The 21,804-nt window shown below is 34.7% G+C and overlaps 1 protein-coding gene across 10 annotated transcripts in view; it reads left to right on the top strand.

Moving 5' to 3' along the window:
- The window catches only part of LOC115886471 (putative protein kinase C delta type homolog), a 165,977-nt gene that overhangs the window by 104,768 nt on the left and 39,405 nt on the right, over nucleotides 1-21,804 (top strand). For all 10 annotated transcript variants that reach the window (XM_030905636.1, XM_030905706.1, XM_030905698.1 and 7 more), the window contains one exon: nucleotides 6,704-6,858. In XM_030905636.1, coding sequence (XP_030761496.1) covers nucleotides 6,704-6,858 — 155 coding nt within the window. The remainder of the gene's footprint in view (nucleotides 1-6,703; nucleotides 6,859-21,804) is intronic.

The raw sequence follows: 21,804 nt of genomic DNA, 5'->3' as shown, positions 1-21,804 counted from the left end.
GTAATTAATTAGTATTTGAGCGGAAATAATAGTGGTATATTTAATTAATAGTATACTCTTTTATAAAGATTTAAATAGTTTTCTTTTTGCATACAAATGTGCTAGTAATGTTATCATTTTGCTAAAAGGGATAATATTACTAGCCTGTACATTTTGTACATTTGTTGCTTTAAAAACAATCTAAGATGTCAATATTCCATAGGTATATTGATAAATGAGGTCTAAATTATAAGAAAATGCATTTTCTACGAAAACTTGAAGGGATAGGTAAAAAGTGGTAAAATACAATTTGATAGACAATTAAATTGTGCATCTGATGCTTCTAAAATATACAGGGCGTTCCATTTAAATTAAACAAGTTATTGCCGTTTAAAGCTAGCAATAATTTAAAATAAATTTTTAGAAGACTCTGTATGAGGTAGTGTTATTTTTATTATTGCAACACAATAACTGATCAATAAATAGACTTCAGTAAATATTTAGTATTCAAAACTTTGATACCCTTGGAGAAATGAAGCCTTAAAATTTTTACTGCAATTTCACATAATTGAAAATATTTCAAAAACGGTAAGGTTTAAGTGTAATAAACCTTAACCAAATTTACCTTTATTTTAATCGTAGAAACTAAAAATGTAATAATATACAGGGTGTTCCATTTAAAAAAATACAACTTTGATATTTTTTATTTATTTGGGACACTCTGTATCTTTTAAAAATATTTTTAAATTGTAGCTCTAATAGTCCTTCAATGAACCCAAAACTTATAATTTGTAAAAATTTAATTGTTTAGCTACAATACTCCGTGTCGTATGTAGTGAATAACCCTGTATATCTTCGAACCATTTCCACCATATTTATTCCTTCAACATTCCCTTTCGTTATAAAAAAAATCTCGTGATAGCTTTGTTTTCGTAAATGGAATAATGACATGAATGCATTGTCCTTCATCTTTAACATTTTGCAGCTGCAGATTTGTCAACTCGATACGCCGGCAGGCTCCCGCAAGTCCCACTATCAATGAAACTTTTGTCAGAAAATAAGTTTTATCATCGGCTTCCAACAAAAAACGAGTTATGTCTTCTTTTTTTAAAATTCTCGATTTTTTTGACCGAAATCCTTCCGATTTTCTTTTTAGAAATGCAATTAAATGGACGTACTTACTAATATCTGTATTTTTCTTCACTGATATAACTGAACGTAGCATGGAATAATATACCCAAAGCGATGAAGCCTTCCTATGTTTCGAAAGATGTTCAAAATATGCCAGGAAGACCTTTTCGTTACTACTATTCTTGATTCCTTCCCCTTTACACCAATCTTCAAGTTTTACATTGGCTTGCTCGTACGTTTGTCTTGATTTTTCGGGAAGTAGGGAATCGACAACGTTTTGCGCAATGCCATCAATATCGGAAGGGACACTTTCAGAATCAGAATCACCCATATTAATATTATTTTTTGCTTTTTGCTAAAACTAAACGTTTAACACAAAATTGAACATCAATAATTGAGTTGTGAAAGTCAAAATGGAAACAATCAACAAGCGCGGTTACCACGGCGTAATATGGGCACCTGATAATTTTGAATTTTAATTTTTATGAGGATATCTCTGATATTTTAAATTAAATCAAATCTCTTTGGATCGTCCCTCGTGTCGCGTCGTAGATTAAATTTTGAATGATACACGTTCGATACGAACTTTTTAATGAAACTAATCTTAACGTTACGCGCGTTTCATTATGATGTTCGTATCGAACTTCTATCATTAATAACTATTATGTTATGTTCTTTAAAAATAAGTGGTAACCGCTAAAAGTCTAATCCACTTTAATCTAACTATTCTAATCACCTTCAAAATGTTCGTTACTTATCAAACAGTTTGAAAAGAACTTTATATATCTTAATAGTGATTTTTGTCGCTGGAAAACTCCAGGAAAACGACAGCACTATCCGGAAAATTAGTTTTTCTCGTACGAATGAAGGAGCGGGATTATAATAAATATATATAGCTTAGCACGCCCGACCTTTTAACGTAGATTGCGTTTTAATACGAAGCGAATGTACGTAGAGGTAGGTCGTTGCCAAGAAAAATATCTCCCAGCAAAGAAGCCGTAATTTTTACAGGAAAGTGTATCCAGAAAAAGAATTTTTAAGATCTAAAAATATAAGATTTTATTTTTTTCCTTTACTGAAAGCTAGATGCAAATCATTTGTAACGACGATGCTTTTATATAAATTTAAAATTTTTAATTCTATTATATACAGGGTAATTTTTAAATAAATACTTACTTCAGCCCGAAACTTTTCGGTCTACCCTCGTATTTTTTAACCTGCTGTGGCGTTCTTTTCACTCTATCACGAAGTACTTCTTTGAACCAAACCTGTCATCTTCCTTTTTTTCTAACGATTTTAATGTCTAGATATAATCAATTCCAAAGATATTTGATAAGAATCTCGTCGTTTGAGAACGACCTAATTAAAAATTTTGCATAATTAAATCCAAAATCGACTTAATTAATCCAGAACGCCGTTGTAGAAGCGTCTAATTAGTATTTTATCCCCGTAATAAAATTCCACCTTTATTATGACTGCAATACCTATCTGCTTCAATCATTTTTATTTATTAATTTTTAATTAAAAAATATAGTTAAGCTGCCCATTATACACCTCGATAATCGTTTATAATTTCCAGTAGGTTGCTTTCCAGGCTTGCTCGATTCGTGTTTTGTTGGAAAGGACAAAAGATTTTTTAAGATTCTCGCTGTTATTAAATTTTTAAAATATTAAGTTCTTAAAATTGCGCAGAAAGAATTTAAATATCTTCGTTTTGATGAAAAAGAAATGGATTTCAAGCTTTTAAACTATATTATACCGTATGATCGAATAAAAACGGCGTCCAGTTGGCTTGGAAATGACGATCGATGACATTTCCCATATAAATTTACATATAAAATGACAGCGATCTTTATTTCATAGCCATCGCTGACGCCGTTTTTATTCGATCATACGGTATATACTATTGTATATATTTACTATTCCAAAATACCTTCACTTCCAAGAAAAATTATATAATTACTTAATTTTAAGGAAATTTCATAAATGATCGGTTTACAACACGTACGTATATTATACCCTACTGGCAAGCGAAACCTTGGGTCGGCGTTTACATGTATCGGAGTGAATCGCTATGGCAATCTAGTAAGTCGGAGAGAGTAAAAATACGAAGTATTTATTACATAACCACTTAATAAGACGCTAGATTCATGCGCTTGGGAAACTACTTGCCTTCTGTCTTTATTCAGTACATCTTATTTTGCTAAGCGTGTTGACCGTACTCTTCGTACACACGAAAGTCGGCATGCATAAGACCAGAAATGCCCTAGTATAGTCCCTTACTAGCGAAAAGTTATTCCATTATTTCCCTCGATTTTTTACCGAGATCTACCGCACGCTACACAACGAAATATTTTACAGACTTTTTCGATAAATCGCAATAGTGTCACTGTTAATTTAAGTTCTGCTACAATTTCCTTCTAGATTTACTACCTTTAAACAACTATCAGTAGAAGAATGAATAATAAATAACATAAAATAAGCTCAGTAAAGACTGACAAATCCACAAAATTTCAAATCAAATTCAAATGTGTCAAATGGATCGTCAAACAGAACTGTCAAGGATCCCCATCCTAGAGTCCTCTTTCCGTCGACTATGCAAAATATATGGATGGTATTATACTCCTTCCTAAGGTTGACTATGGCTTTCAATATGCAAAATATAACGTACAGCCCCCGCAAAGCGTTAATCTGAAAGAGAGAGAACATCTTCCTCGTTTTACAAAAATATTCGATAGCTAGAAAATATCTACGTAAATAAAAATGGATTTTTCGTCGAATATCTTATTCTATTATGCATCCTACTATAAATCATTCACGCAGAAGGCGTATATTAACCTCTTCAGCCGCCATGCATCACTCTATTTACGGCCCACGTACAAAACAGTGTTGCATCGGCGGCAAAATATGTTTGCTCATCTTTAAAATGCATCCCACCGCCGCCATTATATCGACTGCGAAATGCATCAATCGATGCGATTTAAGCACGAAATGCAAATTCGCAAAGAAGATGGATATCATCGCGTAAAATAGGCTTTGGAATCTTTTATAGGTACGTTATAGACGAAATATATAGTTGAAGGAATATGACGATAAATTTGTTTAATAATATGTAAATATGGTAGGCGCAGTGACAGGCCAAATTTAATTTTATTTAGCTTAAGAATACGGTATTTGCATTGTCCTGGAAATCAAATTTCAAATTTTCCATGCTACAATAGATAGAACTAATATTTAGGTACTGTTTTTTTAGTGTGAACCTTTTAAAATTTATTTATTAGCTTCTTGTTTTCTTTTCTTCTATATATTTATATATATACACTACTGGCAAAGGAATATTAGCAATAGGAGGTTTTCAATGCGATAAAAAAAGATGGTAAGGCTGCAAAATACACTGCAGTGCAACAGAGACGGATAAAGTGTCTTTTCCTTACCATCGTATAGGGGAAGTGATCATAGAAGTGATACGACGAGAGAGCCCCTGCGAGAGGGGGCATTTTATTAACTAAATAGAATTAATTTTTAGGACCATTTAAACCATTACCATGCAGCCATTGTTTCTTAAAGTCAGGAACATTTAAAGAAAACATGAAAAACTAGACAACAAGTAATCGTGAATGTTTTGTAAGCTATAAAAATATAAATATTGATTCGATTTGTTTATTTATTATTGATCTGTTTTAATTTTGGACCTGTAAATTCATTTGAGCTGTCTAACGAGTTTAACAGTTTACTAGAATTTTTTTTTTAGAATTTAGAATGAGTGGGAGGGGGGTTAATCACTTCGACCTTACAGATCCATTGTGTCCCCCTTTCTTGAATCATAACTCATCATACAGTCCCAGGGCTTTGACAAAAGCCAGTATCTGGGACGGTTTTATAGAGGGTAGTTCTCCATCTCCAATATCAGTCGTACCAAAATTCATGGCACGAATGGTTGTCGTCTCGGCGCACTCAGTGATGAGGTGTACTGGTGTTTCCCCATCTTCCCCACAGAATCTGCATTCGCCGTTTTTTCTTAGTTTCAAGTTCACTCTCTTAGTTCACTTGGAAAGCAGAACGGTTCTGGTCCAGTTAGTGGAGTGTTCGCTCCTTTCCTAGCTAGATTATTTACTTTTTCATTGCCTTCTATCCCTTGGTGAGCAGGCACCCAGTGTAGGAGGACTTTGTTTTCTTTGCCTAATTTATTCAGCTTCTCTATGCATTCTTTGACCAATTTCAAATCGATTGATACTGAGTTGATCGCCTTTAACGCTGCTTGACTATCAGATAAGATGGCTATTTCTTGTTTCCGATAGTTCCTATCTAAGATAAGTTGTACGCATCTCTCGATAGCGTAGATTTCTGCCTGTAGGATACTAGGGTAAGTGCCCATTGGTTCGGAGTAATTAGCTCTCGGCGCAAACACTCCGATCCCTGTTCCCGTATTGGTTTTGGAAGCATCAGTATACCAAGTTATGGTATGGTCTTTTAACTGCTGGGCAAGCGTTTCGCTCTTCCAATCCTTCTTATTGCTCAATACTACATTGACATGTTTGTCAAAGTTGTACGTTCTGGCATATCGTCCACTGGGAGTTGCATGAGTTGTATTTCCTTTTTGAGGGTGTTCCAAGCCCCTGATTGACAATTCTCCCAGTACTAATTCCGTTAGTGACCATTCTAATCATTGTCGCATTGGCATATCTACCAATGACAATATGCAGTGGTGTTAGATCTAGAATGACCTCCATTGCTGCTGTTGGACAGGTTCTCATGGCTCCTGTGATGCAAACACATGCTAGTCTCTGGACTTTGCATAGGTTTAGCCTTGCCGTCCGTTGCTCTAGTTTTGTGTAACAGTTTACTAATAAAGTACTTTTCAATATTAAACTCCATTGAAAAGAAGAAGCAAACGTAAAAGCAGGGAATAGGTACATTAAATACGTAAAAGATAAATTTTATTATAGAGGTATTGAAATTTAGAAAACGTCAACATTTGACGTTTCCAATATTTTACCAAACCGTTCCGTATCAAACCGATGTTTTTTTAGGAACCGCTCTTTACCGTAGTTTACCGGTCTGGTTCGCCTGGTTTTGCAACGGAATACAGACAATTCAGATACAAGAAAGAAGCACCGACTTTCACATTAATACAGTATTTTTAATTTTTTAGAAAAATGTATTTTTTTGTACTAAAATAATTTGTCCTAAAATTTCTGTTTTTTTTAATAAGGTCTTTGAAATTGTGCTTGATTTTTTTAGAGGTCCACAAACTGAAAAAGGTTAAGAAACGCTGCTCTATACATCCTCGACCTAAATCTTACCGACTTTTTTACTTTTCCAAAAATTAAGAGTGAACTTCGTTGATCTAAGGTTCCAGTTCCCAGAAGATGCAGTCAGCGCCTTCAAAAACGCAATTTTGAAGGTATCAACAAGGGAGAGGAATAACTGCTTTCAGAATCGGTTTCAAAGGATGCAAAAATGCATTTCTCTTCGTGAAGAATACTTCGAAAAACAATAGTGTTTAAAAATTATCTACTATTTTTTTTTTCTACCTTTATATGTGGACTATAAAAGGCAATCTTCTTAATATTGACGTTCTCTTCTGTTACAGTCTCATCTGTTCTTCGTTATGGAGTACCTCAACGGTGGCGACTTGATGTTCCACATCCAAGCTGAAAGACGATTTTCTGAAGCAAGAGCAAGGTTCTACGGTGCTGAAATCGTTTCAGGTTTGAAGTTCTTACACAACAAAGGAATTGTTTACAGGTAAGAAACAATATTTTTTCTGTAGATGTTATTTATTTACTTATTTTATTTTCAAAATAATAATATCTTTGATAACCCAGACTAGACTGCGAGGGTACTATTTCAGATTTTGTGATATATTTTTATGTATAGTCTGTCCAACATGCCGGGATGATGCCTGACAGTGACAGATGTGTCTGTCAATTTAATTCGCAGGCAAAGCGTAGCATAGATAAATAAAACAAGTTTAGATTGGAAAGTGCCTATAAGGACAATGTAAACACTATTTGGCGCTATTCTTGCAACGGTCGCGACCCAAAGCTTTTGATAATTTCGTGCGGTTAAGCTTTTTTCGTAATTTCGTCGCCAAATATTATTTATTCAAATTTATTATTATTTTCTTTTGATTTTATAAATAAAATACAGTGTGTTGCATACAACAAACTTTATTTTATATAAGAACATGTATGTGAAATACCTATGAAACAATGGAAACCGATGTTATGCCACGATCCACGATGGTTTTTGCAGTTCACAGTTCCCAACACAGTTTTTATTGCCACTTTTTCACAATTATCACGGGTCTGAGTAAGTAAAATTTAAATTAAACTCACAAGATAGCAATAATTACTTTGAAAGTGGACGCCATAAACACTTTTCGGTATTTTTTTCAATGAGGGCAGTTTAAATTTTGAAAGATTTTATAATTTTTGAAGATTCTGACTTTGACAAGAGAAAATTATTTCTGTTCTTGTTTACGGTTGTTCTTAGCAACCGCTATAGCAGCGCCAGATCGCGTACAAAGGTCGCGACCCAAAACAATTATATATTTTGTCAGGCTTTCCAATATAAATTTATTTCCTTTATCTATGAATCGTAGTTTCTATAATTTTTTGAATACCGTCTGCCGAAATCTTCTCTCTGGGTTGTTGGACAGACTATACTACATTGAAAAGAGAAATTTACATTTATTTCTCAATAATTTTTTATATTTTTCAAGAAATTCGTTTAAGTAAAATGTAAAATCTAGTAAAATTTCATTTTTATTAGTTTTTTTACTCTCCTAATCGGACATATTTCTAGAAAAACCTCTAAAATCCAAAACACATGTATTCTTTATTTCTAAATTTGTATTAATTAGAACGATTAAAAAAGAACTAAAAAAGAGATTTTAGTAGTTCACAACCTTTAGTCAGTTTAAAATAACGCCAAAGAGACAAAACACATGTAGAGAAAAAATCACAATGTTTATTTCAAAAATAGTAAATTTGTTTCAATCAATAGGCAAACCTAGTTTAATGTTTACTTTATTTCTTTCACTAAACAATCTATGTCATAAATTACTAGAGCCTGTAAATATATTACGTTCTTTCCAACCGGACCGAGAACCGATCCTGGGACGGTAATTTCTAGTCGCCCACTTATTGTTTGAAAAGTTTGATCGTTTGTCAAGATTGACAGATGAATTGACTGATAGGAAATTACCGTTCTAGGACGGTTGGAACAAACATATTATAATCGTGTATTTTTATCTAAAATTTTCAATACTATTTATTAACATTATGTATACAGGCTATATTCCGTTGCAAAACCAGGCGAACCAGACCAGTAAACTACGGTAAAGAGCGGTTCTTGAAAAATATCGGTTTGATACGGAACGGTTTGAATTTATCTAATTTCAATACCTCTATTATAAAATTTATCTTATGCATTTTTAATGTACCTATTCTCTGCTTTTACGTTTGCTTCTTCTTTTCAATGGAGTTTAATATTGAAAAGTACTTTATTTATTAACTGTTAAACTCGTTGACAGCTGAAGTGAAGATTTGCAAGTCCAATATTAAAACAGATCAATAATAAATAAACAAATCGATTCAATATTTATATTTTCATAGCTTACAAAACAATCACAATTACTTGTTGTCTTGTTGTTCATGTTTTCTTTAAATGTTCCTGACTTTAAGAAACAATGGCTGCACGATAAGTTTAAATGGTCTTAAAACGCCATTCTACTTAGTTAATGAAATGTATTTCCCTTTACTGCCTACCTTCATTGCTTTTGGATGTAAATACTAAATATTATAACAAATTTTAGAAATCAAATGAGAATTTCACTCGAACTTCAAATATTTGCTTGATTTGTCACATAAATGACATTGATTGACAAACAAAACCAGAAAAATCAGCCTTCTCGCGCTGGTTAGTTTGGTGACAGTTATAACCGATTTTTTCAGGAACCGCGTTCCGTAATAAGAAAACTTTCAGGAAACCTAGAAACGGAACTTAAAACCATAACCAAGGTACGGTAAAATGGGTGGAATAGAAACATAGTGGTGAAAAGAAACAAAATTTCTGAAAAAAATCAAATCACGATTAAAAATATTCAAAGTAAAAAGAGTCGACATATCTAATTTTTCTGTCATTGGTAATACACAATAAAATGTAAAAACTGTATTTTTATCTGTGGCAGCACTGTTTCTGTTAATCACCTGATCAATAAATGTGAGTGATTTATCACTTATTTTGTATGGCGCGAAAACTTTATAAATAAAATATTTATTTTTAAAGTAATACATAAGCTGGTACATGTAAGTTGTTATATTATATGTATTGTTAATGATTGTTAAACCTACTTAAATATGTAATAATTTACTGTTTCTAATTACCTTGTTGGAAGTAGAATAGATAAACACCTTAACATCAATGTGTGTTTCTATTCTCCCGAATAGCAGGTGAATAGAAACACAAATGTTATTTTTATTTAATATTTATACGCATATTTTTCAACAATCAAATTATATGTATACGCAAAGAACAAACAAAGACCCATGTTTTAAAATATTCGGGAAAATAATACCACATTTTTATCAACCGGTATAGTCTACGAAACTGTTTCTATTCACCCCATTTTTCGGTAAGCAACGGAATACTAATAATTAATTTTTAATTTAAAATTCTTTTTTGTAGAGGTTAAGTTACTTCCTGTTGCCATTTTTGACTATGAATTATCTCAGCATACTGACAAGTTGATGTACTATCAATTTAACATTTAAATTCACAAAAATTAAGGAATTATTTGCTGAACATCCAAATCCTAAAATTAATCAGGTGTTTCAAAATTAACTGGGTGTTAACTATTTTTCTAAAACTTCCGTCTTGCACAAAACTTGACTGACGACGTTATAAAATAGTTGGCAACCTTATCACATCCAGTTATTGAGAAGGCTTAAAGGCTTCATAATAAATTGCCCGCTTTCATGTAGTTCCAGTAACATTGGGAAATAGAAAAGTCGAAAAATACGTTTGTATTTTAGGATTAAGTTTGTTGTTTCGAGAATTTTCGAATATTTTTAAACAAAATAAGAGATCTTTAAAAATAGAATCTGTATTGATGTTTTTCTTGTTCTTTAGTTGATTATACAGGGTGGTCCGACCTGTATTCTAACGACCTGAAGACTAATAATTTTTCGTCCGTACCTGTGTAAAACTACCGAGTAAAAATATACATTTACGACGTTTTTTATGTAAAAATTAAGTAAATATTTTGAGTTTCGGTTTTTACGTATTGATAAGGTAACGATGCTAAAACGGTTTTAAAAAGTAGTTTGCTAAGTACTTGCGAACCACTGGACCTGATGATCTTTCGTTAATTTGCATAGGTTCTTCTTGTAAATTGAATATTTGCTGTGATGGTGTTTGGAATATTCTCAATACTTGCCGAATAAGGAATACCATCTCTAATCCGGACAAAATTATGCAATACACATACGGATTTCGTTATGTTTACTACAGTATCGTAGTTAATACATCGAATTGGGGTTTGCAATACTTGAAATTTGTATGTCATCTTTCCGAAAGAACATTCGATTGTTTTTCTGGCCCTACTCAATCTGAAATTAAATATTCGTTTGTTGTTATCAATAGAGCCAGTAGGATATGGCCTTAGTAAATAACGCTTCAATGGGAAAACATTGTCTCCCACCAAAAAATATGGTACCAGCTGTTGAGTTTCATCGTGAGGTAATTGAGAAGACTTCGAGTCAGTAACCAATTCTCGAAAAAAATTCCTCCGTCATTATTGCGGCCAGCAAACCCGGTCTCAGTTATCGTATACCATCCATCAGCATTGCAGATTGCCATTAAAACAATCGAATTGTAATGTTTATAATTGTAATTCGAGGAGCCAGAATTTGTTAGCTTTTTATACGTATGTGTTTGCCGTCGATAGCACCTAGGCAATTTGGCAAATTCCATACATAGGAGAATCTCCTACTTATTTCCTTCCATCCCTCACTGTCAGGCAATGCCATATACTCAGGTTGTAGAGAATTCCACAAAGCCACTGTGGTGTCTGCTATAATACTATATAATAGTTGATATAGTATTGTCTCCTCTAGTAAAATACAGTCCCAATGAAACAAAACTGCAACCAGACGCCAAATATCTGAAATACAGAAACTGAAAAACTCAAAAAAACTCGTTTATAATTGAGTAGTGGTTCTCGAGATATTTGGAATCGAAATTCTCAATGCCTGTCATCATTGACATAAATTAAACATGTTGACTAAATAGTTATTAAACTGAAATCATAAAATTGAAATGTTTTTGTGCCAAAAGTTCAATAGAAACTGTTTTATCATCATTTTTTCAAGAAACATTTATGGTTAATTTAAAAAATAAAAAGTTCCCAAATTTATCATTTCAGTTAAATAACTATCAACTGAACATGTTTATTTTTTGTCAATAATGACATGTATTGACTATTTTCATTCTAAATATCTTGAGAACTGTTGCTCGTAGCGATTTTTACCAATTTTCATCCAAATATTGACGTTACCTCAGAAATTATTAGGAAAAAATCGAAATAAAAATGAAACTTCCACACCCTGTATCTCCGAAATTAAGCATTTTTGGACATACATTTATACGAACTTTTTTACTTATTTTTATATGCACAATATGCTGCCAAAGTTTCCGGAATACAGTTCGGACCACCTTGTATAGGGTGATTCACTATGATGATAGTTTAGACGTTAATAGGATTTTTTTACAAATTTAAATTTTTACATAAAGGCTCTTTCTCCATCTGTATAAATTACTTTCAGTGTTAAATTGTTGCCACATCATTTTAAAAGTAATAGCAACTTTGCTATTTTAAATGAAACACCCAGTATATTATTACATTTTTATATTTCACAATTTTGCTGTATTTTTTGCTGCAAAAAAATCTTAGAGATGGGTCTAAGATTTTTTTGCAATAGGGAAAAAAGTCCTTTTAGTTATGACTTGGTGTATTTTCTAGTTATTATAACGGTGATAAATGTTTCGGACATGTTGAATTCAAATCTCGCGCGCTTTCGCAAGACAAAGTATTACGTTAAAATGTCGCCGGAAAGCGTTTTATCTGGTCTAATTATGCAATCCGGGCACGTCGCTCGCGTCAAATTAAAATCAGTTCAGCGCCATTAAGTAGATTAAGACGTTTTTATACCGTTTCCGCCATAAAGATACAATTTAGCTTACTTATGCCGTATGCACATATGCAGTTTGGTGTGTGGAATTAAGTTTTATCTTGTTCAGGATGATTTTTTAAAAAAATATGACTTTTTTGAAATATACAGGATGAGTCTTAAATAAGTGCAAATATTTTTAGGACTGGTATATCTCGTTAAAAGAGACATATTTTCTCTTTACCATTTTTCAAATAAGTCCAAAATAATCGAGTTATTTAAGTTTGGTTTGGTGCCATACCCCCTTACCAACCTCCCACCCCGCCAAAAACTAATGGCCAGATTCTCGGGTGCCACAGTATTTTTGTGCCAAAAAAAAGACGGACAGACGGACAGACGGACAGACGGACAGACGGACAGACGGACAGACGGACAGACGGACAGACGGACAGACGGACAGACGGACAGACGGACAGACGGACAGGCGGACAGGCGGACAGACTTGGACAGATCTGACAGATCGGGACAGGCGTGAGACGGACAGACGGACAGACGGACAGATCTGGACAGATCTGGACAGATGGACAGACGGACGATCTGGACAGATCTAGATCAGACGACAGATCTGACAGACGGACAGATCTGGACAGATCTGACAGACTTGGACAGACTGGACATGACAGACGGACAGATCTGGACAGACCTGACTGCACCTGGACAAGATCTGACAGATCTGGACAGGCGATCAGACCTGGACAGATCTGACAGACCTGGACAGATCTGGACAGACCCAGGACAAGATCTGGACAGACGGACAGATCTTATCATGATCTTTAAAAAATATGACTTTTTAAATATACAGGATGAGTCTTAAATAGAAGTGCAAATATTTTTTTAGGACTGGGTATATCTCGTTAAAAGAGACATGTTTTCTCTTTACCATTTTTCCAAATAAGTCCAAAGATAATCGAGTTATTTAAGTTTGGTTTGCCGCTACCCCCTTACCTGTCCCACCCCGCCAAAAACTAATGGCCAGATTCTCGGGTGCCACAGTATTTTTGTGCCAAAAAAAACAGACAGACGGACAGACGGACAGACGGACAGACAGGCGGACAGACGGACAGACGGACAGACGGACAGACGAACAGACGGACAGACGGACAGACGGACAGACGGACAGGCGGACAGAGCGGACAGGCGGACAGACGGACAGACGGACAGACGGACAGGCGGACAGACGGACGGACGGACCCAGACGGACAGGACGGACAGGAGCGGACAGACGGACAGACGGACAGACGGACAGACGGACAGACGGACGAACGGACAGACGGACAGACGGACAGACGGACAGACGGACAAGCGGACGAAGGACAGACGGAGCGGACGGACAGACAGACGAACTGGACAGACTGACAGATCTGGACAGACGGACAGAGATCTGGACAGGCGGAGCAGACGGCAGGCGGACGGACGGACAGACGGACAGACGGACAATTGAACGGACAGACGGACAGACCTGGACAGACGGACGGACGAACGGACGAACGGACGGGCGGACAGACGGACAGGCGAACGGACAGACGGACAGACGGACGAACGGACGGACGGACAGACGGACAGACGGACAGACGGACAGACAGACGGACGGACGGGCGGACGAACCGACAGACGGACAGACCGACAGACGGACAGACCGACAGACGGACAGACGGACAGACGGACGCGGACGGACAGACGGGACAGACGGACAGACCGACAGACGGACAGACGGACAGACGGACCCGGACGGACAGGCGGACAGGCGGACAGACGGACAGATGTGGACAGACGGACGAACGAACAGAACGGACAGACGGACAGACGGATAGGCGGACAGGCGGACAGGCGGACAGGCGGACAGGCGGACAGGCGGACAGGCGGACAGGCGGACAGACGGACAGACGGACAGACGAACGGACGGACCAAGGACAGACGGACAGACGGACAGGACGGACAGACGGACAGACGGACAGACGGACAGACGGACAGACCGAACGGACAGACGGACAGACGGACAGATGGACAGACGGACAGACGGACAGACGGACGGACGGACAGACGGACGAATGGACAGACGGACAGACGGACAGGCGGACAGACGGACAGACGGACAGACGGACGAACGGACAGAACGGACAGGCGGACAGACGGACAGACGGACAGACGGACAGACGGACAGGCGGACAGACGGACAGACGGACGGACGGACAGACGGACAGACGGACAGACGGACAGACGGACGAGACGGACAGACGGACAGACGGACAAACGGACAAACGGACAAACGGACAGACGGACAGACGGACAGACGGACAGACGGACAGACGGACAGACGGACAGACGGACAGACGGACAGGCGGACAGGCGGACAGGCGGACAGGCGGACAAACGGACAAACGGACAGACGGACAGACGGACAGACGGACAGACGGACAGGCGGACAGGCGGACAGGCGGACAGGCGGACAGACGGACAAACGGACAGACGGACAGACGGACAGACGGACAGACCGACAGACCGACAGACCGACAGGCGGACAGACCGACAGACTGACAGACCGACAGACAGACAGACACCATGAAAATATTTTGTATTTAGGTCATTTATGGCCCAAAAAACTCATTTTGAGTGAAATTAAAAAAAAAAATTGCCGATCTTAATAGCCTATATTAAACGCCACGAATGTTTGGGAGTGATTCATCGGTCGCTACCATGTGAACTAATCTGTTCAAGGTCACATAAAACTTAATTACAGTGCCGTGGTGTTTCAAGTCATATAATAATCAATATATAATCTGTTGTAATTTGTTGTTTTAACTGTCAAAGTCTTGTCAAAACATATATTTGGTTATAAATATAAACTGGAATGCCCGATTGGTCGCACTGCAAGCACACCAATGGACTGACGCACAAAAACGAATCAATCAAAGAAACGCGATATAGTATCGTCCTTGTCAATCACGCTAACATTTTAGAATAAGTAGAAGGAGCGCAGGCAGATGATTAGACCGGGCTTTAAAAACCTACGTCTGCGGTAAAAATTTACGTTTTTAATGTAAAAATGATAGCGCGCGTGTCGATTCTAACTTCATCAAGCGATGAATCACTCCAAAACATTCGTGGCGTTTACTCTACCATATCTGTTGGTATGGTCGGCTAAAAAATAATTCAGTGGTATTAGGTAAGTCATCAAATAAATAATTGATATTGTGCTAGAAACATTAAAAACTTAAACGAACTTAAATAAATCTGAAACTATACCAAGATAAATCATTTTAACAATCTCGTTCCTGTAATACACAATTAATTATATAATTAAATCCACGGCACACGGTATTCCACCACTGCCGGCAATAAATTCAAATTTCTAAACTAAGCTCTTTAGCTCGAGTATGTTTTACTAAACAAATTCGCAAGAGGGTGTGTAAAGGTTGTACGAGACAGAGGTTGTTCTCTGTTCTCGTTTTATTCGTGTGGTTCTCCCTAGCTCTGTTGTTGTTGTTCGTGTTGTTCTTCTTCCATGTCTAATTTCATAAACTTTAATTGAGAACGGAACAGGCCGTGGAACAATTAGCCTTCGGTGTGTACGGTGGAAAGAGACTTTAATGGAATTTGGAATGAATTAATATGGTTGTTAACATGAGTGATTATTTAATAAGAAAACCGCGCTTGTATGTGAAATATTATTTCAAACAGATTAATACACTACTCAAAACAATTATCGTATATTTGAATAAAAGTAATTATTACATATTTCTAACTGAAGCATGCATTTTTCTGTCTTTCTCTTGAGTTTTTTTAGGGTAATTAGGGTACGAATCATAGAGTTAAAAATTAAAAGTACGAATTGACATTTAATTTTTAGTCGGCCGACTATTTAGTTGCAAAAGTGAAAACAATACATTTTTATGGAGCCGATCCACAGTGCTTCGTCCCATGGACAAAAATCGAAAAAAAGTTAAAATTTACTAATATCTGAATATGTAATTTTATACTTATAGCAATGTTCAATCATCCTGTATATTATTTTTCATAATCAGTGTTTTTGTTAGCAAATATTTTCACTATAAATAAGTTTTTTGCGATCATATATCAGTGAAATTATCTTATATCAGTGAAAAGAATAACATTCATAGTAGTTCTGTATATGGAAGTTAAACGGTACGTACTTAATTGAAAGCCACTATGGATATTGTTAAACAAGGTATGTACTTTAAATTTATTTCTAAACAAGTTCGTGATTGTTTAGTTTTTATTTATTTTTAAGATGAATCTTAAATGTGTATAAAAATTTTACGTTTTCAAACTTCAAAAGGCATTTAAAAAACACATATCAAAACATATCGTAATTATTGAATATATTTGTTATCATATTCATACATTTTAATTTTGTATAGTTCACCTGCGTCTGCTTGCGACGAACTTTATTTTATAATACTTTTCAAATGGAGTAAAATTGATAAGCAATGCCGATCTGGTTAATACTTAGCTTGATCATAAGGACAAGAACTCAAAATTATTTGTATTTCAAAAATGTGTTCTTTATTAGATATTGATGAACCTTCCAGTCAAATAAGACACCACTTGTGCCTGAAATAGCCCACTATGTTGGAGCGAAACGTCGCATAAAAAAAAAGTTTCCATCTTTCAATTTATTATAAAACTCATACCCAAGAAAAGGAAAAAATAATATGGATACGGTCTCTAAAGAGGTAACTATTAACATCCGAACCCCTCATACCAACAAAGGGAACACGCGAAACAACGCGAAAAAGTAACATATTAGAAAATGATGTACAGAAACATCTTATAATATGTGAGGATATTTCATCTACCTGTAATTTGGATACTATAAATTTGGAAGATTCTGTCAGCAGTGATTCTTCTGAATCAGAGTAGTTACGATCTATGCATTTTGTTGTCCTAAAGTAAATTTATAGTATCTTAAGTTTCTTTTTTAATTAAATATAGCATTAATGTTTTTTTTCATTAAGAAAAACATTTTTATCTTATATTAGGCTTATATTGTAGGAATCATGTTCTAATGTTATTTCAATTCTTTTTTATCACAGGGATTTTTAATACTTACACCGTTTTCATACTATAAATTATTATTTCCTTAGATGGAACACAGCTCCAACATTTTTTATTATTTATCAGATTTTTTTCTTCATAAACGTGGGACTAAGAACATCATCTTTTTAGTACAATGAGAGTACTCATTATATGCGTCAAATAAACCTAGTTTGAATAAATTGCCTACAATAAAGAGAAGTTTTGCATTTTGTCCTCTAGAGCCATATGATCCAAGCACTGTGCGATCGGCCCAATATTTGATTGCATTTTTATTTCGAATTTCTCCAAATAATACCTGAATTAAACATCGATATTTGGATGACAATTGGTGTCTGGGAGTTTTTGACATGAGAAATTTGATTTTGATGTCAATATGACTCTTACTTGTATAGGGCGCTAGCAACATAGTTTTTGGTTGGTTTGAAGAGTTATAACTTTTTGTCCGTACCTGTATAAAACTACTTGAGTAAAAAATATACATTTACGACGTTTATTACGTAAAAAAGGTTTCTTGGCAAAAATCTTTACGAATAATGGTTCTCGAGATATTTGAAACCGAAATTATCAATACCTGTAATCACTGTCATGAATTAAACATGTTAACTAAATAGTTCTTAGTCTGAAATAATAAATTTGATTTTTTTGTGCCAAAAGTTTAACAGAAACTGTTTTATTATAATTTTTTTCAAGAAAAATTGATTATTAATTTTAAAAAATCAAAGACAACAAAATAAAATACTAAAAATAATATTTAACCTAGATAAACTAACACCAACAGAAGAAATACACTAAAAAACAAATGAACTAAACATTAAGACGATTAATGAAATATCATAATATATTATGTCTACACAAAATCAAAAATGAATTAATAAAAACAAATATTTCTTTAAAAACTAACAAACAAATACACACTTACGAAACCAGAAGAAAATCAGACATAAGAACAGCCAAGAGAACTCTAAAAAAACTCTCACAAAAACTCTAACAACAGAAACTACCACAATATTTAATATGTTACCAAAAGAATTAATACAACTAAATTATAAAAATTTCAAGAAAAAAATTAAAATCATGATATTTGAGAAAAGCGTATAAACGTAGACGATATAGACCAATTTATAAAAAAAAGGAGAATGCCTTCGATACCGCCTGCCCAGGGAGAGTCATAAAACTCTTCAAACTGTTGCAGATGAAGAAGGACGCAACCAACAACTGTTACGAAGATAAAGCTTAATAATATTATTGAATTGTATATTTTTAAACAGTTGTATATATATATATATATTTTAGTTAATAAATATTATATACATATCGTCAAAAAGTTTCCAAGTGTATCATTTCAGTCTAGTAACTATCTATTCAACATGTTCATTCTTATTTTTTGTCAATAATGACATGTATTGATTATTTCCATTCTAAATATATATTGAGAATAGTTGCTCGTAGCGATTTTTACCAAAGGATATTTTATACGTAAAAAATGGCGGAAATGTATATTTTTTCACTCTGTAGTTTTATACAAGTACGACCGAAAAGTTATTACTGTTCAAACCAGTTAAAACACATGTAGGTGGCGCCCCCTATAAGTAAGAGTCATATTGACATCCAAATCAAATTTCTTATTACAAAAAACTCCCAGAAACCAATTTTCATCCAAATATTGACGTTACTTCAGGAATTATTTGAAAAAAATCGAAATAAAAATGAAACTTCTACACCCTGTATCTCCGAAACAGGGGCGGATACAGAAATTTATTTTAGGGGGGGCCCAAATCAAAAATAATGTAAAATGTGCCTTTTAGGGTCTAATTTTTAACCCAAAAGGCTAATATTTAATCTAACTTATATGAATCCTCTGAATCCCTCTGCTCACACTTCTAAGAAGTTTTTTATTTGCTCTAAAACTTTACTATTAAAATCATACTATTTTCATTACCCCACAACTTACCCCGAATATATCAGAAAAGAGCTTATGTTTTTTTCTATAACAAAAAGTATTTCTTTTGATAAATTTAAAAGTGGAATTTTCTCGTTAGAATTTTCAACCGACTAAAATTGTTGATTAAGAACCTGCGATCTTCCTTAAATTATTCTCATACCGGGCAAAAAGTTCCTCTCCTGCTTAGTTTTAATAGAACATAATGGGTCTTAAAACGATGTTTTCCCCAAAAGAGATATTAAAACTTTTAAAATTAGAACAGAGCGTTTTTTAAAAGCGTTTAGAACAATAGTTTCCGTCTGGATTTCCCGAAGATGAGAGGAAAAAGTCTCTTACAATGTCTTTGTTGTTGCTTAATTAGGGTAATTTATCATGTCTTGCGTGGTTTTTACAGTTTGTAAAAAGATGTTTATTAAAATGAGATAAAATATTCTTGTAGGATATAAAAAATAGCATAATTACAATAATATTATAATATTAAAAGAATATAAAATGAAATATCTTCTTGTGGACTGACTTTATACAACCTCCCAACTGCAATGTACAGGGTGTCTCATTTTGGTTGACGTCATACGGTATCTCCGTTATTAGTGAAGATAGAAGGGTGCGGTTTGCACAAACCTGTTCCACTTTTTTGTCAAACGGAATATGCTGTAAACACAATTTTTATAAACTTCTTCGTTTCTGAGCTACAGGATCTTTTTGAAAACTTTGCAATTTGGGATACTCCCCGTGTCCCTATTATTTGTGAAAGATATCGAGAAATTGAAAACTGTTTATTGTAGAACTTTTTACGTAGAATACAGTGGCGTAGTCTGTTACTCTTCGAAAAGAATATTTTTGAAGATATAATCTAAAGTTATGTTTTTTTAAAAGGACCACTCTGTATATTTATAAATTATATAAACTGGCTTGCATAAGTTTCCAAAAATATATACCACTCTATATTTATTTTTACTATTTACTGCAATATGAACAATTACTATCTGATAACAATTACTTAATAAGGTAAAACCAAAAAGCCCCAAACTTTGTGTATGGTTATTTTTAATTTTTACGTATGTTATTTTTATTTATGTTATGTTCTTTAATATCAAAGAAGCAATTGCCATACATTACTAACATCTACATTAGATTGTATTAAAAAATCCTCTTTTATTTTTCTTTTAGAGGCTATCGCTTCTTTCATTATAATTTTGGCGTTATTAAAATTTATTCTCTGCCCTGTGTTCCATGAATACTGACAAATCTTAAAAAATAAAAAAAATAAATTATAAAATTTATATTTTAATAAAGTTACTCTTAAATAATAAAATACCCAATTGTAACAGTATTCACGCTACTGACTCTGAAGGCACTAGCCCATCAAAACCATGACCAGATCAAAACGATTTATAAAACAGTAATGCCATCGGAGAAATATTAAATTATTCCGATCCGACTCCAGCAAAATGGAAATGGCGAAAATGGAGGAAAAAACAGGAAAAGGCCGTAGCGGCAATTCCAGGGATCCCTTTTACTGGCGATCGTCGATCGGGACTTGTCGGGAAATCTCCGACTTTTTCCAGTATTTCACCTCGTAAACCCCTCACTGAAGGCATCGTAAGTGTCAATTTTTAAGGCCTTTCTCGCATTTGGGCCCCGAACATATATACAGGCCTCCCTCAGCGGTCTGCATAATGGAGAGGTTTGTCGACAGCTGGAAAGCTAGATCATCAAACGTCTAGATAGTAGCTGGAGCTAGAGATGAGTAGATCAAGATGGATACGAATCTACGGACCTTTTTCCGGTGCCGGTACTGATGCATGTAGATCCTACTGAATATCAATCTCCATCGGCGGAACTTTATCTCTAATTTGCATTGCATCTTCTTGTCACCTTTTCCTTGCTGATGCACCAGGTCTTGTAAAATTGTTTCTATTACTTTTCTTCGAGGCATTTTTATTCTAATTTGTTTATCTGATGTTAATTATCAAGAAACACATGTTGTTTTTTGCTAAAACTGCTTTTTATTGAGTTTTATCTCTAATTTTCTTTATAGTACACGAAGCTGATGCACCAGGTCTTGTAAAATTGTTTCTATTACTTTTCTGCGGGGCATTTTTATTCTAATTTGTTTATCCGATGTTAATTATCAAGAAAAACATGCCAATTTTTGCTAAAAGTGGTTTTTATTGAGTTTTATCTCTAATTTTCTTTATAGTATACGAAGCTGATGCACCAGGTCTTGTAAAATTGTTTCTATTACTTTTCTTCGAGGCATTTTTATTCTAATTTGTTTATTTGATGTTAATTAACAAGAAAAACATGCCAATTTTTGCTAAAAGTGGTTTTTATTGAGTTTTATCTCTAATTTTCTTTATAGTATACGAAGCTGATGCACCAGGTCTTGTAAAAGTGTTTCTATTACTTTTCTTCGGGGCATTTCTATTCTAATTTGTTTATCTGATCTTAATT

The sequence above is a fragment of the Sitophilus oryzae genome, unplaced genomic scaffold, assembly GCF_002938485.1.
Source record: "Sitophilus oryzae breed Bouriz unplaced genomic scaffold, Soryzae_2.0 scaffold_1145_pilon_pilon, whole genome shotgun sequence".
Lineage (NCBI taxonomy): Eukaryota > Metazoa > Arthropoda > Insecta > Coleoptera > Curculionidae > Sitophilus > Sitophilus oryzae.
This window is presented reverse-complemented; position numbering and strand designations above follow the sequence as displayed.